At 56.1% G+C, this 13448-nt stretch overlaps 1 protein-coding gene across 2 annotated transcripts; it reads left to right on the forward strand.

The window, feature by feature from the left end:
• Nucleotides 1–1702: 1702 nt before the first annotated feature.
• On the forward strand, nucleotides 1703–11635 carry ZNF689 (zinc finger protein 689). Of its 2 annotated transcripts, none has more exons than XM_045072590.1 (4): nucleotides 1703–2134; nucleotides 5925–6923; nucleotides 7143–7256; nucleotides 8785–11635. In XM_045072590.1, the coding sequence occupies exons 2-4, from the start codon at nucleotides 6719–6721 to the stop codon at nucleotides 9966–9968; spliced, it is 1503 nt and encodes a 500-aa protein (XP_044928525.1). In that variant the 5' UTR covers nucleotides 1703–2134; nucleotides 5925–6718; the 3' UTR covers nucleotides 9969–11635. The 2 variants fall into 2 exon arrangements, with proteins under 2 accessions (XP_044928525.1, XP_044928526.1); XM_045072591.1 differs by having other exon boundaries at nucleotides 1703–1857.
• Nucleotides 11636–13448: the final 1813 nt, after the last annotated feature.

Below are 13448 nucleotides of genomic sequence, written 5' to 3' on the forward strand. Positions count from 1 at the left end.
AGGTTTATCTAATCATCCCTGTTTTAAACAACTGCTTTATTTTTTTTTTAAGATTTTATTCATTTGACAGAGAGAAACGCACACAGAGAGGGAGCACAAGCAGAGGAAATGGGAGAAGGAGAAGCAGGCCTCCCGCCGAGCAGGCAGCCTGATGCAGAGCTCGAACCCAGGACCCTGGGATCATGACCTGAGCCAAAGGCAGACGCTTAACGACTGAGCCGCCCAGGCGCCCCTAAACAACTGCTTTTAAAAAAGATTTATTTATTCATTTTAGAGGGAGAGCGCCAGAGCATGTGCAGGAGCAGGGTGAGGGGCAGAGGGTGAGAAGCAGACTCCCTAGAGGGAGCCCCACATGGGACTCAGTCCCACCACCCTGGGATCAAGACCTGAGCTGAAACCAGGAGTCAGACAGACCCACACAGGCGCCTCTAAACAACTGTTTTTTTTTTTTTTTTTAATTTTTAAAAGATTTTATCTGACAGACAGAGATCACAAGCAGGCAGAGAGGCAGGCAGAGAGAGAGGGGGAAGCAGGCTCCCCGCTGAGCAGAGAGCCCGATGCGGGACTCGATCCCACGACCCCGGGATCATGACCTGAGCTGAATGCGGACACTTAACTGACTGAGCCACCCAGGTGTCCCTGAACAACCGTTTTTAATGTAATTTCTCTAGCTCTTTCTCCAGGTTTCAGTTAGTGGGGAGCTATTGGCCTTTTCGCTTGCTCGCTTGCTTTCTCCAAATCGACTCACAATGCCTGTCTTCTCCCGTCTTCGTTTTCCTCCGCTCTGTCCAGGGGTGGTCTTAGAATTCCCTGGTGTGTCCTGGCTAACACTGTGGCTTTGTCATGGAAGATCCCGTGTGAATCTTCGCAGGTTTACCAAAATGTTGGGAAAGGGGTGTCACCTGAGGTGAAAGAAGCAGGAGGCCCACTGGGCTGCCTTCCGATGCTGACTAAGTCATACTAGGCTAGGAGTGGAGTCTCCGTGCATTATGATGACTTTGTTATCTCGGGACTGGGGCTCTTCTAGCCCCGGGGGCACCCAGACCTTTGTACCTCAAGAGGTTGTAAGCATCCCCGAGAGCAGCCACCCTAATGCGACCTCTTTCCAGCCCCCAGCAGGCTGTTCGGAGACGCCACGTTTAATCGGGATCAGACACGGAGACCTGCAGGCGCTCTGGGGCTAAACCTCGGGTCCGACCCAGCGGAGAGCTGAGACTCTGGAAGGCTGTGAAGGGCATTATGTGGCCTCCACGGCCGAGGACGCTTGGTCAGCGCCCTGCTCCGGACGCAGCTCCGAGAGCGGAGCTCAACACGGGCGCGCTCCGTGCAAGCTGCAGCGTCGTTCAAGTCGGAGTGCAAAGGCGCCAGCGAGCCCCCAACCGCGGCGCAGACGGGGCTCTGGCGAGACTGGGGCCGAGCCCGCCCGGGAGGACGAGCGCGGCCGTGGGCCCCGGGGCAGCCGGGCTGCGCGGCCGTCGCTTCGCACGCGGCCCAGCACCGCGCGGGGCACGGAGCAGGGGCTCGGCCGCTGAGCTCCGGGATTGGCTGGGGCTCCCGGAAGAAGGCGGGCTCGCGGGCTGCGGCCGGCTTCCCTCCAACCGAGTGATTCGCCGAGACCCAATCAGAACGCGGCTCCGGGCTTCCTGCCCCGCGTCACCCAATGACCGTGCAGGGGCGGGAGAAGGGCGTGAAGCCCGGCGGAGCCATTATCCTTGCGGGCGAAGGGCTTGGAACCCCCGGTGCTGAGCCCGGGGCCCTCGGCCAGGATGAGATGAGGCCGGCCCCAGGCCATCTGGGAGAATCGAAGCGTCCCAGCTCTCCCCTTCTCCGCATTTTAACCAAAAGGGGTACCATTCGGTATGGGTGCAGATGCGCTTGTGTGGGTGTTGTTGGGGAGGGTCTTCGCTCCGGTTTGGGAGGCTGTCCTCACCCCTGCCCAGAACTGTACTCACCCCTGCCCGGAAGACGCCTGGTCTCGGTTCCAACCTCGCAGCACGCCTTGTTCGTGGCCTCAGCTCCTTCGGATTCGCAGGCCCCGAGCCCTCCTTCGTCTCCTGGAAACGGAGGCCGGAGGCTTGGAGCCCCGAGGGCAAACGTCCGGAGGCGGCGGCGGGGCCCCGAGGCTCTGGGCTAGGTGAGGAGAGTGGGGCTGAGCCGGACGGCAGCCGCTCTTGGAAGCCGGTCCAGGGCAGGCGCTTTCTTCCCGCAGCCACACCTACACCGCACCCTTCTCTTTCAGACCCCAATTCCTAAGAATCCGATGAACCTTCTAAGGTTCTTTTCCCCAGACCTGGGTGCGTCCTTGCATTCAAGGGTAGCCCCGACTGGCAGCTGGGGGGAGACAACAGTTGGGGTTTGAGGTCTTTTGCCTTCTTTCCTGAGTGCTTTGATTATTGCTTTCAATAGAGCTTTACTCAGGGGGATGTTCTGTCTGTGAGGTCGAACACGGAAGCCATTAGCCACGTGTGGCCATTTAGAACTTGTGCCCCAGGAAGTGAGCTTTTTCATTTTAATTAATTTAAAAATAGGCATGGTGTATTTCTGACGGGACTTGGAAGGGGGCTGTTTCGGTTTGTTGGGCGGCCCCTGTTCTCAGGGCATATCCTGCCCTAGGAAGCTGCCTGGAACCCTCTACAGAATTTAAAGACTTGCCACCTTGCATTTAGGTTGAAGACAGGTGTTTTTGTGTGTGCCACAGGCACTGAGGTGTGGTTTGTTTGGCTTTTTTTTTTTTTTGAAATGTTTCCACGGAAATGTCCATATGTAAGGTCTTTAACTAGGGAGCGGAGCCAGCTTCCCTCTGAAAAAAGTCCAGCCCTTCTTTTTAGGAGCGCTCTACCCTTCCGGAGGCCTGCGGTGAGAAGGGAGGGTTCTCCTGAAAATAGGAAACTGCCTGAGGCTGGTGGATCACGGCCGGGTGACGCCTTCACCCTTAAGATCCTTCTGTCCTGGTTGAACCGGGGCGAGTCTGGGGTGGGTCAGAGCACCCCACGATCTTTAGTTCCGATTCTCTTTTCTGTGCAGAAAGCAATGGGGGTGAAGGAACTGAATGCAGCCTAGGTGAGAGGGGCCACCCTGTCTGGGCTGTACTCTTCCTCCTAGCCAGGCCCCCCGGGCCTTCTGTGCTGAGCAGCGTCTCGCTGTGACCCTATGGAGGCTGCTTTCGTGGTGCAAGGAGCTGCTCCACCGTCAGCTCCTCCGCCCAGGCGAGACAGTCTCCCGCTGCCCCTTCCCGCACCCCTCCCCCAGGTGTGGCTGCTGTTTTTGAAAAAGTAGGGCGCTGGCCACCTCCATAAGGAAGAAGTTTTGTACATGTCTGGGCCGTGGGCAGCTCTTTCCGGTCCCCTCACTGTTAGACTCCGGTGGATCCACTCTCAAGACTGTCCCCGTGTGTGTGCGTGTGCGTATGTTAAGGGGGGGGTTGTGCAGTGTCCACTTTTCCCAGAGGGTGCACGTGGTCTAGCATAGCTGCTCCACACGGGCACACCTGCGTCCTGACGGCGGCAGGTGCAGCCTGTGGGTGTGTCCTCGCACGCCCCGCCCTCCCGGCCCCCGACCTGCGCCTGTGTGGGGCTCGCTGTGCTCACCGGAAGCCCTCGCCGGCCCCAGCTTCTCCACACCGGGGAGAGGCCCTACCGCTGCTGCGGCTGTAGGTGGTGCTTCAGCCACAGGCGCCCTTGGTGGTTCACAGATACGCACTCACACCGGGGAAACCACCCCTGCCCAGAGTGTGGCCATCTTCTCCTCCCTCTTGCTAAGCCACGGGTACCTCCACTCTGATGAGAGGCCCTTTCTCAGCCCTGAGCATTGGGAAAAGCTCCAAGAGGAAGTTAACCCTGCAAGCCCCCCAGTGAATCCATTGGGGGCACATGGAGAAGTCAAGGGGCATCTGGGTGGCTCACTCCGTTTCCTGACTGACCCTTGATCTTGGCTCAGGTCGTGATCTCAGTATTGCGAGATCCAGCCTCGCACTGGGAGTGGAACCTGCCTTAGACTCTCTCTTCCTCTGTCTCTCAACACACGCTGCCATGTGCTTGCTCGCTGTCTCTAAACAAACAAACAAACAAACAAACTTGGATAGACCGAGGTGTGGGAGACTTGTGCCCTAGCCTCCGCCCTTGGAGATCAGGAGCCCTCAGTTCATGTCCACTATTAGCTAAATTCCAGAAGTGTGGGTGCTGTGAAGAAGCTTATGATGGAAGATATTCCTTTTGATCAAGTGGTAGCCACACAGAGTGAGAAGAGGCAGAAGAATGGGGCCTTTCCAGCCAGGGCCAAAGGGCTAGGCTGCACCTCAGCCCAGCCTGCTCTCCCCTTTCCTGCACGTGGGAAGAGGGCTCAGCACCTTTTCATCTTAATAGTAAATCATCCTTCCTGTTCAATGTCAGCAGCATCATTACCATTCAGGCAAAATGTCCACAGATTTGTTTCCAGTATTCTGTTTAGTCACTTTCTTCTAAATTAAATGGTTTGCTCTCCATTGGCCTTTGTATTCTCTTAGTAGCCTAAGTTTACCATCTTATTTCTCCAAACTGAATTATGTATAGGCAGAAAGCTTAGACACAAAGCTATCGGTTTGCGCTGCAAACAAACTACCAGATTAATTTTCTGAAAACATTATCGGGAGATAAATCACTCCTCTGGACTGATTTGGAGCCCCCCAGTGTGCAGGGTGAAGCCGTCCAATATCTGGTGCCAACCTATCGGATCAATCCTTCAGTTTTACCCTAACAGTATTTTGTGCTGCACAGAAAGTGTCCTCATTCCTGCCACACTCAGAACTTTCCTGAATTCCTGGCTTTGTACCAGAGATCTTTATGGCCATGGAATCCAGCTGTTTATTCAACAGATGTACATTGAGCACCACTGCCCTCCCCAAACCCTACCCATTCATAGACCAAACTCATTTTCCACCTGATGTATCACTCTGGAAAGTTATTCTGAGGGGACTCTATCTTACTCATTGTGACAAGCTTGACATTCCACCTCCTCCCCCAGTAGTGTGCTCGATAAACCATCACTATGCTTGGGACAGAGTAGAACTCAATGTTTACTGCAGGGGTGTGTATGTGTGTGTGTGTGTGTGTTTCCTACTTTCTCTGTTCAAAGTCAATCTTCCTTGGAATCTCTTAGGACCTATGTTATCTTGTGAATTCCTGACATGTTGTCTTTACTCCTTGCAGGCTTTGGGATAGTGTTTTTGTTTTTTGAGAGAGCAAGAACAGAGCAAGCAGGAGGAGGGTTCGGGGTGGGGTGGTGTTGGAGCAGACTCTCCGCTGAGCAGGGAGCCCAATGTCCAGCTTGATCCCAGAACCCTGAGATCACGACTGAAGCAGAAGGCAGATGTCCAGCCGACTGAGCCACCCAGGCTCTCCATGGTGTAATGTTTTGCCCATAGTAGGTGCTTTGAAAAAAAATTTAATGGGTTGGAGAGATATGTGTGTCACCAGCTGAAGTATGTAGTAAATGGCATATTGCTGACCCTCAAATGCCCTGGGAGATGACCCTGAGCTGGTGGAACCCTGCACGCTTACACAGGAGCCAAGGGCTGATGGAGCCGGGGCCGACTGGTTCCATGAGCAATTTTCTTCGGCCTCGCACGTCCATGCCTGCAGCCCTGCTCTTAGTTGTAAATGCATATGCCTCAGCCAACTAGAAACCCCAGAGCATGGTGCCTGCCGTAAACTGCCCAGAGCTACACTCTGGACACTGGACAGATGCCATGGAAACCAAGTCCGGGGAGATGTGCAGAAGACTGAGCCTGAGAAGAGGCCAGAGCTCGGACTGTTGAGTTGACCCGCGACCTCGGATTTAGGGCGAAGGGAGCCGAGCTCAGCGGTTTGGATAAAGGCCGGGTCAGTCCCGGGTTTAATCCTCGTTCCTTCTCTTTACTGACAGTATCCCTCTGCGATCTTCCTTGTCAGGAGACCCGGATGATGACCAGCACTTAACACAGTGGTAGCAAAGAGGACGAAAAAGACTTCACGTGTAGCGGGGCCGGTGCCTGCGCGCGGGAAACGCCAACGTCCGTGTCCCTCGCACAAGGGCCACGAGGACATCGTCCGATTCTCAGAAAGCCACCGGGGGTCATCCCAGCCCCGGGTTGGCCGCAGTGGCTCCGTCACTCCAATCATCCCGTCCCTCGGCGGGGCAGCGCCCGCCCGAGAACCCGGGCCTGTCCCGGACGCGGGGCCGGCTCGCCGCCGCCCGCCTCGCATCCGGCCGCAGGCACCCGGCGCGGAAGGTCCGCGGCCTGCCCTTACGCTTCCGTTGGCTTCGTTCAAACAGGCCGCTTTCGCCAGCAGCCAATCAGCACGCTCGATCTTCGGCCGCCGCCCAATGAGCGCGCGGAATGGGGGAAAAGGGCGTGACGCCCAAGCGCAGCGCCATCACACTTGAGGGCAAAGAGGTTAGGCAGCCGGCATGGCGCTCCGGTCAATAAAATCGATAGCTGGAAGCCGCCCGCGTTCCAGGCTGAGGCGGTGCGGGAGCGGCGCCGCCATCTTCCCCGGAGGCATCTTCCGGTGCCTTTCCCCCGAGTTCGGGCAGGAGTTGCCTGAATAACAGCAAAAGGTTTCCGGGAGCCCCGCGGGGCGGCCGATCCGATTCCCTCCGGGCCTCCCGGGCCCGCGCAGCGCCGGTGCGGCCGGGCGCCCCAGTCCGGGGTCCGCCGCGGGTGCGGGCCGGGGAAGGCCGTGGCGCCGGCTCCCGCGGTCCGATGGCGCCACCTTCGGCTCCGCTCTCCGCGCGGGGACCCGGACAGCCCGTTCCCGGCCGGAGGAGGGGAAGGAGGCCGAGGGCCGTGAGCTTCGCGGACGTGGCCGTGTACTTCTCCCCGGAGGAGTGGGGCTGCCTGCGGCCCGCGCAGAGGGCCCTGTACCGGGACGTGATGCGGGAGACCTACGGCCACCTGGGCGCGCTCGGTGAGGCCCGGCGCAGTTCGCCTCCGCGGGCCCGGGGGGTCGGGCGGGGGGTGAAGGCGCGGGGGCGGGGCGGGGGCCGACGCGGGAGCGCGCGGTGTCGGGATCCGGCTCGCGACCCGGCTGTGCCGCGGGGGGGCCCGGGGCTCGGCAGGAGGTGACAGCGGGTGGTCCGCACCGGCCGTCCCGAGGAGCGGGCCGTCTGACGTTCTCCTTCCCCAGGGCGCGCAGGTCCCAAACCAGCCCTCATCGCCTGGCTGGAACGGAACAGCGACGACTGGGAGCCGGCGGCCGTGGACCCGCAGGAGAGCCCGAGCGGGCTCACAGTCCAAAGAAGTGAGTGGAAAAGGCCCGTGCAGGGCCCGCAGCCTCTCCACTTGTCTCGACTTAGCAGCCAGGGGTCCCCGTGCCGCTGCTTGGTTTCGCAGCTTCAGGGTCTTGTCCCTCTGGTGCTGGGCGGGTCCCACCGCAGGGGTTTGCAGGTCCGTTTGCACCCGAGGGTCCGCAGTTCTCTATTGCGGGAACGAATCCGTTAGCTGCCCTCTGGCCTCCTCAGGATCCCTGAGCCCGGTCTGCTCTGTGCCGGGCTCGGAGACACGAGACACCTCCCTGAGTTTCTGGGTTTGGGTTGAAGGGATCTCCCGGGGAACGGCGGTCTGGGAGCGCAGAGCCCTCTTTTCTGCCCTTTTGGCGGGGTGACTCTAATCAGTGCAGGAATCTCCGCTCTCTGGGGATCAAGCAAGGCTCTCCTTGATGCCAGGCAGGGAGAAGGGCCCCGGTCCACCCGTGGGGCTGGATGTGAGCGTCTGGACCGACATTCGTGCTAGATTCTCTGAGACCAGGGCTCTCTTTCCTAGATAGTTCCTTACTAAGTGATACTTCCTTACTAAAATGATACTTCCTTACCTAAAATGATACTTCCTTACTAAAATGATACTTCCTTATGGAAAACCTTTCCGTTTTTCCATGGTAGGTTGTCAGACGGCTGTCCGTTATCTCTGAGTCACTTGGGGAACTCGGTAAAAAAAAAAAAAAAAAAAAAAATACAGATTCCTAGGAGCGCCTGGGTGGCTCAGTCGGTTAAGCATCGGCCTTTGGCTCAGGTCCCGATCCTGGAGTCCTGGGATCGAGCCCCACATCAGGGTTTCTGCTCGGGGGGAGCCTGCTTCTCCCTTTCCCTTTGCCTGCAGCTCCCTCTGCTTGTGCTCTCTCTTCCTGTCAAATAAATGAATAAAATCTTTTTTTAAAAAATAGAGATTCCTGGACCCAGAACTATTGATTTACTCCGATGGCTGTCTAAGACTTTGTATTTCTCTTTTAACAGCCCCAGCAGATTGGCATGCATGTTTAAGTTTGAGAACCATTGCATAAAATAGAGTTCACGCTCCTGAATGGCAGTGGTTCTGAGGATGTAGTACTCAGCATCACCCGGAAAAGAATCAGATACAAATTCTTGGGCTCCATCCCAGACCTGCTGAACCCAAAATTGTTTCAATGAGCCATCCAAGTGATTCTGATCATAAAATTTGAGAACCACTGGCTTAGAGGGCCTTCTGACCTAGTCCCTGCCAGCCCCTACCTCGTGTTCCCACTTCCTGCCTTATACTTACAGCTTCAAAAACTGAATTTCTCAAGCCTGCAGAACCTGCAAGAAACACTTCCCGACTTCTCCAGATGGAGCTGGGGACTCCTGGAATATCCTGCCCGTTTCTGTAGCGGTTGTGTCCCAGTGGGGGGGGGTCTGTGGCACTAACACTCCCTGAAGACAGGTTGAGTGTTTTCGCCTTCTAACCTAGAACACGGCCGTAGGCAAGGGCAGGGGCCCCGTTATTTGTTAAATTAATGTCTCCCTGTGTGTCCGTAGAAACCAGAACCAGAAAGAAGAACGGAGACAAGGAAGTGTTCCCACCCAAGGAGGCCCCCCGGAAGGGCAAGCGAGGCCGGCGGCCCAGCAAACCCCGACTCATCCCCAGGCAGACCTCCGGGGGCCCCATCTGCCCGGACTGTGGTTGCACCTTCCCTGACCGGCTGGCCCTGGAGAGCCACAAGTGTGCCCAGAATCTGAAAAAGCCTTACCCTTGCCCGGACTGCGGGCGCCGCTTCTCCTACCCCTCCCTGCTAGTCAGTCACCGGCGGGCACACTCTGGTGAGTGTCCCTACGTTTGTGACCAGTGTGGCAAGCGCTTCTCCCAGCGCAAGAACCTCTCGCAGCACCAGGTCATCCACACGGGCGAGAAGCCCTACCACTGCCCTGACTGCGGCCGCTGCTTCCGGAGGAGCCGGTCCCTGGCCAATCACCGGACCACGCACACGGGCGAGAAACCCCACCAGTGCCCCAGCTGCGGCCGGCGCTTCGCCTACCCGTCGCTGCTGGCCATCCACCAGCGCACGCACACGGGCGAGAAGCCCTACGCCTGCCTGGAGTGCGGCCGCCGCTTCCGACAGCGCACGGCGCTCGTCATCCACCAGCGCATCCACACGGGCGAGAAGCCCTACCCGTGCCCGGACTGCGAGCGCCGCTTCTCCTCGTCCTCCCGCCTGGTCAGCCACCGGCGCGTGCACTCGGGCGAGCGGCCCTACGCCTGCGAGCACTGCGAGGCGCGCTTCTCCCAGCGCAGCACGCTGCTGCAGCACCAGCTCCTGCACACGGGCGAGAAGCCCTACCCCTGCCCGGACTGCGGCCGCGCCTTCCGGCGGAGCGGCTCCCTGGCCATCCACCGCAGCACGCACACCGCGGAGAAGCTGCACGCGTGCGAGGACTGCGGCCGCCGCTTCGCCTACCCGTCGCTGCTGGCCAGCCACCGGCGCGTGCACTCGGGCGAGCGGCCGTACGCGTGCGACCTGTGCTCCAAGCGCTTCGCCCAGTGGAGCCACCTGGCTCAGCACCAGCTCCTGCACACCGGGGAGAAGCCCTTCCCCTGCCTGCAGTGCGGCCGCTGCTTCCGCCAGAGGTGGTCTCTGGCCGTCCACAAGTGCGGCCTCAGAGCCCCGAACGGCGGCCCCAGAGCTGCTGCCGCGGGGGCCGCGCAGAAGGGCAGTGCCCTGTAGTCCAGGAAGGACGGTGGATTGTCCTTTCATTGCCCGGAGGGGCTCAGGGAAGCGAAGGCGAAGCCCCGGCTCAGACAAGGCAGCGGCGGAAGGGACACCCAGGCCTCCGGCTGTGGCGACCCGACCTTGAGTCTGTCTCCCCACACTGGCTGCCTTACCGATGTGTCTACGACAGCCCGGTTAGGAGAGGTGACATCCCGTGGTGGTTTTCCAGGCTACCCTATCCCGAGAGGATTTCTGTGTGTGGACATCAGGGCTAAAGGGCCTCCCATCCATTTTAGGGGCCGGCGGCTGTCCTAGTCGTGCGCACAGTTGGTGGGGCAGCGTCTGGTTTAGTCCCCTTCCTTCTACACTCCTGCCACGTGGTTTCTTTTTTCTTTTTTCTTTTCTTTTTTTACTTGCTTTAAAACCTCCCTGGATAGGGAGCTCACTACCTCACAAGGCAGGTCATTTCGTTTTGGGATAGCTCTGATCTTTAGAAGGCGGTTAAGTACCACCTTCTCCTTCCCTAGAAGCCTAGCCGAGTATGTAAGACTTCATCTACAGGGCAGCATTTCAGATAACTTAACCACAACGGCTTTGCCCACGTTTTCAGGTTAAACAGCACGATTTGGTCAATTGTTCCTTAAAGACAGGGTTTCAGTTCCCACACGTGATCTCTCTCCAAACAGGTGGTGGTTTTTCAGTGTCCCTTTTAAAGGGTCATCCAAAAATAAGCCAGCACCACAGTGTACAGAGCACACCTCTCTACTTATTTTAACAGCTCTAGATGGCACTGAATTTGGGGGTGGTGACATTAGAGCAGGGCTTCATTGGGTTACGGAGACATAAATACCTAAGCTTTTTTTTTTTTTTTTTTTTTTTTAACCACATACTGTGAAGCTAAGTCTTCTGCCCCCTGTGTTCGGAAAATTGAAGTTGGGTCTGGGACATAGACAAAGTGAGTTTTGGGAGAAGACTGATTTTAAGGAGAAGCAGGGGAGCTATGGTCTAGCAGCAAGAGGTCAAACTGGACCAGCCTGCACTTCATCCAGGGGATTTGGATTAGTTTCAGGCAGCCAGTGGCTAGAAAGTCCTTGAGAACTGGGTCTCACTCCTCCCTGATTCTCAACCGAATAAGGAGACATCAGCACAGAACCTTCCGTGAGTCCTCAGTCAACATTTTTCATAAAGTGAGGTGAGGCCATTCAAGGAGGGCAGAAAGCCAAGTACTTGAATACAGGGCCGGAGGAGTCTACAGCCATCGAGTTGTGTTTATGCCTGCCTTCCTCACAGAAGCTCCCCAAAGCAGCAGCAGCAACGTGTCTTAATCTTTGATATGCCTCCCTGGCACCTGCCCCTGAGTAGATGCTCAATAAAGCTTTACCGCATTAAATGAACAAGGCCTACCACTTTGCCTTGGGTAGCTGCACCAAATTGGGATTTCCAAACGTGACTTCTCTCCTATTCAACAGCTGGAGTGAGTCATGCTCTACCCCTGTTGCTTGTTCCTTCAGCTCTCCTAATCTCAGCCCTAACGTGGGAGAGCAGTGTTTGTAGTGACCTCTGTTCTGGTATTTAGCAAGATGCATTGTCACTATTTGTCTGTTTCTCTTTGGATGAATGGATGAGCTGCCCCAAGACAGGGGTCCTGCCAGATTGGGTCTCATTAAAATGTTGATAAATGATGTTCCTTGTGGAATCCCTGTTTATAAACTGAAAGTCTAGGTCCTTGACTGGGTAAAAATTTTTACTCCACGGAGACCTGCCCTGTCCTAACAGAGCTATTTGAATGTCTGCCTAGCTCTGTATTCGAGGGGGCTGTTCTACTCTTATCTGACCCAACCCTACCTAGGAATTTTGTAACTTTTCTCTGGGCCTGGACTGTGACTCATAAGGCTTGGAAGTCCAAGTTCCAGGGTGTGTGCGATCAGTGGAGGGCCAAGATGAGTGACCATTTCCTAGGTTCCCTAAGGCATGTCATTCCCAGCATCCATTCCTGACCAGCTGAGATCCTGGCCCTGTTTTCAGTGGGAGATCCCAGTATCCGTCTAATTCATTCCCCTTCTGTTCCAGGTGGTTTGAGTTTCTGTGACTTGCAGCCCAAAGAATGAACTATCCCCCCTCCCAGTATTGATTTATCACCCACGAGCTGCAAAGAGGGGGAGATTGCAGTGCTACCTCCAGGGGCCTGCACACCTTTCCTGATCGCCAATCTCAGTGAGCCTTCAGCATGACTTAAGTCTTCCCTACATCCTTAACCAGTGAATACCTTCTCTTTTTTTTTTTTTTTATTTATTTGACAGACAGAGATCACAAGTAGGCAGAGAAGCAGGCAGAGAGGAGAGATGAGGAAGCAGGCTACCCGCCGAGCAGAGAGCCCGATGCGGGGCTCGATCCCATGACCCTGGGATCATGACCTGAGCCGAAGGCAGAGGCTTTAACCCACTGAGCCACCCAGGCGCCCCAATACCTTCTCTTTCACTAAGAAACCCAAGGTTTCAGATAGGAACTCTTAACACTGCATTCCCCACTTTGACCAGTATTTTTACTTGGGCACCACGCTCACCAACACAGCTGTGCTCGTGATTCCCCTACTGCCCTCCTGGGGACTTTGCTACGTCTGTTATTCTTCCTCTCCTCTTAGTTTTGTGGTTTCAGAGCCGCTCTCTTTTCTGGAACACACACATGCCAGTCTAAAATCTGTCTTTTAAGATTTTATTTTTTTTAAGATTTTATTTATTTGACAGAGAAAGAGAGATCAAAAGTAGACAGACAGACAGAGGGAAGCAGGCTCCCCGCCAAGCAGAGAGCCTGATGCGGGGCTTGATCCCAGGACCCTGATATCATGACCCCAGCTGAAGGGAGAGGCTTAACCCTCTGAGCCACCCAGGCGCCCCTAAGATTTTATTCTTAAGTAATCCCTACACTCCACATGGGGCTCGAACTCACGGCCCCAACATCAAGAATTGCATGGTCTACCGACTGAGGCTAGCTTTCTTGAAACAGTAGGCTGCATTCACTGTGTTCTTTGGCCTGCTGCAACAGTATTAAAGCCGCCGTGCTGAGCATTTACCATGGGCCCGGTACTGTGTAAAGCACTTTACATACATTCCCATGTAATGTGAACCACACAAAGTAGTTGTGCTTCCATGTGTCTCTCGCACCGCCCCATATCTTGCTGTTTTTGCCAAAAATGCAAGGCCTTGCCTTCAACAAATGGTCAGACGAGCGGATTCCAGACCTAGAGGCTCCTGAATGAGGAAAAGTTGAGTTCCTTGATGAAGGACTACGTTATATTGGCGAAGACATGCTGTATACGTTCCTTCTAGCCTTTTCCGAATGCACCTGCAGCCATTTCCCAGGGTGGCAGGGCACGGGAAAAGGGGAAGTAACTAGAGTTTTCAGGGCTTACTGGACATTGGATCTAGACACGTCCTAATTCTTGGAGATCCAAAACATCACTGTAGTTCACCAGGCGGTGGCCTCATGAAGATCAGG

Source organism: Mustela putorius, unplaced genomic scaffold (genome assembly GCF_011764305.1).
Source record: "Mustela putorius furo isolate JIRA1106 unplaced genomic scaffold, ASM1176430v1.1 tig00004039_pilon_pilon_pilon, whole genome shotgun sequence".
Classification (NCBI taxonomy): domain Eukaryota; kingdom Metazoa; phylum Chordata; class Mammalia; order Carnivora; family Mustelidae; genus Mustela; species Mustela putorius.

What these genes read in the sequence shown, in the direction of transcription:
- ZNF689 (XM_045072590.1), top strand. Translation starts at nt 6,719, where the DNA reads ATGGCGCCACCTTCGGCTCCGCTCTCCGCGCGGGGACCCGGACAGCCC. An exon ending in CGGCCACCTGGGCGCGCTCG is followed by an intron (nt 6,924 to 7,142) that starts GTGAGGCCCGGC and finishes CTCCTTCCCCAG; the next exon opens with GGCGCGCAGGTCCCAAACCA. An exon ending in CGGGCTCACAGTCCAAAGAA is followed by an intron (nt 7,257 to 8,784) that starts GTGAGTGGAAAA and finishes GTGTGTCCGTAG; the next exon opens with AAACCAGAACCAGAAAGAAG.